The sequence below is a fragment of the Labrus bergylta genome, chromosome 2 (assembly GCF_963930695.1).
Source record: "Labrus bergylta chromosome 2, fLabBer1.1, whole genome shotgun sequence".
In the NCBI taxonomy this organism is placed as follows: domain Eukaryota; kingdom Metazoa; phylum Chordata; class Actinopteri; order Labriformes; family Labridae; genus Labrus; species Labrus bergylta.
The window spans coordinates 6,957,771-6,963,842 of record NC_089196.1 but is presented as its reverse complement, the minus strand read 5'-3'; the positions used below and the strand labels follow the sequence as shown (position 1 = coordinate 6,963,842).

General features: G+C 42.0%; 1 protein-coding gene across 1 annotated transcript; it reads right to left on the bottom strand.

Annotated features, from left to right (window-relative positions):
• Positions 1-1,007: 1,007 nt before the first annotated feature.
• Positions 1,008-5,684, bottom strand: LOC109989417 (beta-1,3-galactosyl-O-glycosyl-glycoprotein beta-1,6-N-acetylglucosaminyltransferase 4-like). The gene is made up of 3 exons (XM_020641147.3): positions 5,535-5,684; positions 4,561-4,630; positions 1,008-4,419 (listed from the first exon to the last, which is right to left on the bottom strand). The coding sequence occupies exon 3, from the start codon at positions 4,416-4,418 to the stop codon at positions 3,129-3,131; it is 1,290 nt and encodes a 429-aa protein (XP_020496803.2). The 5' UTR covers position 4,419; positions 4,561-4,630; positions 5,535-5,684; the 3' UTR covers positions 1,008-3,128.
• Positions 5,685-6,072: the final 388 nt, after the last annotated feature.

Sequence of the window (6,072 nt, the reverse complement as noted above, 5' to 3'; positions counted from 1 at the left end):
ATGTTAGTTCACCCTCTGACTGTATTTATATGGACACGTCTCAATCGCCTTCTGTTGTACAAAAAAGAAGACAAAGTATCCCCAGGCCAACTGACGCTGATATATTGCATGGCAATTACATTTAGAGCCAAGGCATGCGCAGATTGATGCCACACTCTATCCACTAACCAAAGCATTCATTTAATAAAAGATACGGCCCCTCAAGTGGGTACAGTCCACAGCAAAACAGATTCTAATGTTGGTTTGAAACAATCACGCATGGTATGGAAAGTTCAATGACTCTTGTGTTTTCAGAAACAGGACAGCGGAACCTCTTTTGCTGATTCTGCATCCCTTCTCTGAATAAATAGTGTCTTTGATTTCTACAGAACCTCTCTCTCCCTTCCTGAAGTCTGCAGAAATCACAAAATCTCTGTTCTTGTGGCGGTCTTGTGATCCATCATGCGTCCCTGTGTGTGTGCTGTTAGAAATAAACCTGGGCTGGATCACTGATGGGAGTCACCTGATGTTCACAGGGCTGAACAGCACCTTAAAATACTCTCCTCTGATTGTCTCCTGTGTGCTGTGGACGGATAAACAGTGTGTGAGAATTCAGAGAACAAAAAGAAAATTAACACAGGGGCCGGGATTTAAAAAAAACACTTTTCATACCTCACAGGGCAGAACTGATAGAGAGAGAGAGATGTGCAAAATATCAAAGAGGGTAAGAGTGCAAACATGTCCCTCCACATTTAACTTTCCTCTGTAAGTATGTTTGTAAGACTATGAAGGAGTATTAGGGCCACATTGAGGGGAAAATTAATTAGAGATTTTGTGATTAAAGTCATACATATACAAGAAAGTTATTATTAGAGCAGCAGCCACCTGTACAAAAATTAGGAACGTGAAGCATCTTGTTAATAGAGTTATATATTTTTTCCTTTAATGAGGCCCTAATACTCTGTCGAACATCATAAGTCACTGTGTGATGTCATTAATTTACCATCAACACTGATACGACAACCTCATTATTAAAACGTGGTGAAAATTCCCTTTAATTTTCCAGAACACATGAGAACAACATGAGTCTTTGGCGTTTCTGCACTGAGTGATGGATCAGCGTCTAAAACCATTCAACAACAAAAAACAGACTTGTTTATGAATGTCACAGTACATGGCAGATGTTATTAGGATGGAGTTTCTTGGTAAACTTACAGAACAAAGACACGTTTACTTCTGCTAGGTGTTAGTAACAGTTGTTGACTCACAGTGCTTTATACTAAATAAAAAAAGTATCATAAAGAGAGAATCCTTCATAGCACCACACTGTAAAAAATAAATCTTAAAAAACAACAACATATTTGAAATGTTGCTTTAAAGGAAGAATGTGTGACCTTTTGATCCAGTAGATGTCGTCATTGAGCCCCAGCATGAAGCCAAAACAAACTGCTGTTATGCAACACCTCCGCAATAATGAAACCTCCGCTCTCCTCCAGCGACACACCTTCATCCGAGTCAGGCGCTGAGCTTGAGGCGGACAAAATTGTCCTTTGCTCGAGCAGCATTTGTCTGTGTCCTGCATTGTTGTGTTAGCAGGCTAATGTTAGCGCTCTTTAGTTAGCTTTTAGCTTCACATTGCATGTAAATTTACACTGAATGACTGTGATCTAAAAACTTCATGTGACATCCAAATGAGCAGTGAGTATATTATTCTTCTATTTTCTGGTCCTTGACTAAAACAGCTTTATACACAAGGGGAGGAGCCAGACGTCCTGTCCATGTAAAAATGATGTAAACACGGCTCTCACAACAACACAACCAGCAGGACATGCACTTCTTACTCAGTCATGACTCCATTTACACTACCAATCAAAAGTTTGGACACACAACAGTAACAGTATTATCAATAGTACAGTATACTAGCTGTATCTAGAGCACACCTACTAACAGAAGGGTTTCTCTTATTTTTACTATTTTCCACATTTTAAGTGAAGTTAGGCATCAACTTCACCTAAGCATAAGCTTTAAGCATAAGCCTTTAGATTAAAATGTCCAGAAGATAATAACATGCATTTCAATCATGTGTGTCCAAACATCTGACTGGTACTGTATGTGTAAAATGTTGCATATTCTTCCTTTAGAACAAATTAAATGACTCCTTTAGTCAAATGTTGCATGTGGTTCAAATGGTCGACAACATACGTTTTTATGACCCACACGTCTTCTTTATAATTTTTCATTGAAAACTATTTCCATTTTGAACACAAGTGAAATAGTTAGACTTAAAAAACATGAAAAAAAAAAAACTGAGGCCCTGATTCACAAAAGGATTGTGCGTTTTGAGTGTCAGTCAAACCTGTGAAAAAGAGCCAAGAGGACACTGTTTCATTCACAAAACACACACTCAGGGTTAAACATTCCCCTGACTGTGATGACGAGCAAACAGCGTCTCTGTGCATGTGCTGTTTTTGTATATTTTGACGAATTGACAGATTTAACATTTGCCCCTTTCTACGCAGCATCAAATCAACAAACTGTCTAATTAAAAAAAAAAGTTCTAACAGTCACGCACGGAAAATGACCGTCTGTTGAAAGTTGGTGGTAACTGTGCAGCAGTACTTATAAGAGATGTCACGCTTAAACTTTCCAGTGATCAGGAAAACATTTACACCTCTGTTTGACTTCAAATAAATTATCTGTAAGTTAAGCCTGTAAAATTACTTTCACCTTACTATTATTAATAGTGTGGGCTGTCAGCAGCTCAACACTTCATCCACATGTGTTGAGAGCCGCTACCATGACGATGATGTGAGTGTGTGCTTTTTTAGTTGTCCATTCTTGCTCCATTCAGGGAGGAAGCTTTGTGTTAAAACTGTGAAACTCATCATATTACATCCTTTGAGTCTGGTCACTCAATATACTTGAGCACTCTCATGCTGAGAGTGTTTGTGTCTGAATATTATAAGAGCTATATACTTTGTGAATTAGACAAGGAGAGTAAATGATGAGCAACTTTAGGAGATATTAGCGACCACAATCCATTCTCAGTGAATCAGGTCTCAGACGTTACTCAGCAGATGTTTCTCATCACATTAGCACCTTTATTTCAACACAAAATAAATATTTTTACTGCTCTAGTTCCTTCAGTTTCATGTTTTCACACTCTGACGTTTCTCCATCAGCTTCTCCTCCAAACACTTGATCAGGACTGGGTCCACTTTAGGGTCGAACTTGTTAGCGAACCAGTGTCCGAAGTTGAGCAGCCAGCGAAGTTCAGCTGCTCCATAGATGCAAACACTCCTCATGTGTGTCCCGGTGCATGCTGGGTAAAGATTCCCCTCTAAGTAGTTCCACTTTACGAGTCGTGTTTTACTCCTGAGGTCTGTGATGTCCGCCTCTGACCTGGGAACGTGTCCAGGCAGCCCGGGAATCCGGACCAGGGTGGCCCAGAAGTGTTCATCTGGCGAGTATGTGTCAGCCGACCATGACAGGAAGTCCTTCACCACGACGCTGCTGCTGATATGATCCACAAAGTCCCTGGACAGGACAAAGTATGCGCTGCCGATGAACACCTCGATCCCGTGGGGTGGAGCCTGTTTGGCGGCGGTGGTTTTGACAGGAATGCGTCGGTACTCGTACGGCACATTTCTCAGCTCATGTTTGAAGCTGAAGCGTTGTTTCTTCAGCTCGCTGGGCCGACTCGACTCCAGCATATTGCTGCCGTTCAGCTGTTTTAGCTCCGCCACCAGCTCGTGGTTTGACTTCAGAGGGAAGTCCTGACCGCACAGATTGATGACATACCTCCACCTGACCTCTGACCTCAGCAGATCAGAGATGCAGTTGAGGTCGGCATTGAGCCTGCTGATATGAGCGTATTCCACAGACTCTAGCTTAGAGGCAATAAAGACGTTTGGCATGCACTGAGCAAGGTTTTTGACAGCCTTCACAAACGCTGGAGACGACTTCTGGTCATAGTGGATGCAGTAGATGTTGTGAGGGGCGTAAATGGCGTGAAGGATCCGTTCCACCATGGGGGCGTTTTTATGAACCACCAGAGAGTAAGCCAATGGGAAGCCCCGCTCCGCCTCAGACACAGGAACATCGTTGTAACTCCTCGTTCTGATAAACGTCTGACAGTCCGCAGTCAGACTCACGACGCTCTCGTCGTCCAGCTCCACGATCACTTTGCGTTTTATCTGCAGAGCTTTCCCGATCTCCACCGGGTCCAGCTCGTAGACGGCCGTGCAGTTAATGTCGTACCTGTGGAGGTGGTTCCTGGCTTTACTGCTGGTGATCCCATACGGCTCGATGTAGACGCTGTCCCTCACGGTGACTTTGATGTAGACCAGTTTGAGCAGACAGACAGCGAGCAGAGACAGAGAGAACAGGAAACACCTGTGTCTCAACCTATGGATGTGGTGACCACATCTTATTTTCATTCTGGGGGGAAAAGGATGAAGAAGAAGAAGAGCATGGGGGCTTTATTATGAAGGGACCTGAGGTTGATTTATCATTTTCAAATGATTCTGATACATTTAAAGTGCATGAAATTCTATTCATTAGATCAATTAAATTGATCACCTTGCTCTCTAAAGATGTCATGAGCGGCTCTCCTGCCATGCAAACATCTCCAACAGATCCACTGAAGAACCTTTAACATAAAGACAAACATTTTATCACTTAGTGTGAAACGAAACAGAAGAGAAATAAAGATACCAAACAATAATCTGATACATCAATGTTGTCCACAATAATAATTTGCAGGAGTTTGTCCGCAATGGATCCTGGGATATGTAGGCACTGCCAACTAGAATGCCACCAGAACTTGTGGTAAAACGAATAATAGAAGTCGTAGACACCCAATGTTGGATCATTTCTTGCATTCAATTATGAACAATGAATGGCAAACTCCTGCACACTGTCTAAACTGCACAAAAACACTGGCAAGTTTCATAAGGAAACGTTGCCAATGTTTTTGTGCAATTTAGGCAGTTTATGTAGGAGTTGGCCTGCAAATTTTGATGGATTCATTCCCCTCCTACACACCTGTCTAATGAAATAGATGATTTTTTTTTTAATAGGCTAGTTTCGATACTATTGAGCTTCAATATAACAGAGATTATATGATTAAAAAAACACTCGGAAAAGTGTCGAAAGTTTCGACACCCTTATATTAGCTGCTTTATGTAAGTGATTAACACGTGAATGCATCACTGGTTGTAAACCAGGAATATACTTTTATTTCAAGACGAGCCATTCTGAATAAATACTTTTACTTTTTACCATCAATATTGTGTTGCTAACACTTCGCACCATAGCTTGAGTCAAATTTGAAATGCGAAACTTTCACATTGAGGATATAAAACGGATGTATTGTTTTGCCTTTCTTTAAAACGCAGCAGTCTGTATAATGTCCCTCTCTCCCTGAGAGAAGTCACATGAGGCGGTACAGAGCGGAGCAGACGGTCTGCCTTAAAATACTCTATATTTTATTATCTCTCATTAACTTCTTTATCTGAAAACACACGAGAAAGTAAAGGAAGCTGTAAACTTACCACATGCGTAAAGAAAAGTGCGTCTTTAACGGAGGCGAGCGCACCTCGGTCCGCTCCGTGTGTCCGGGGGTCCTCCGCGGACTGAGGGGAGTGTCCGGGGGCAGAGTCCCGGCTCAGTCCGCCCCCTGCCCGGTCACATCAGCAGCACATCACCGCTACACGATACATTCAGCACCGACACACTAATGATTTACCTGCTCTGCTCAAACCAGAGAAACACAGGACGATAACTCAGAGTGACACCATATAAACTGCCACCCTACATGATATCGCTTTATAACTAAATAATGTATTCATTTATGCAATATGTACGGAAGTCCAAAGCAGACATGCATCAATACACTTTATTGAACTCCGTGTCCACCTCATGAAGTTGTGTACACACTGTAAAAATGTATATCATCGAGAGACATGCCGCCCAACTCCGCAGCTCACTGGTTGTCATTGATTGACAGCGAGTTATCCCAGTATGCTTTGTGAGTGACGCTTTTCTCCCTCAATATGTGAACATTGTCCATACAGAGAAAAGTGTGGTGTT

Coding starts and splice junctions, on each gene's coding strand:
- LOC109989417 (XM_020641147.3), bottom strand. CDS start 4,418: ATGAAAATAAGATGTGGTCACCACATCCATAGGTTGAGACACAGGTGT.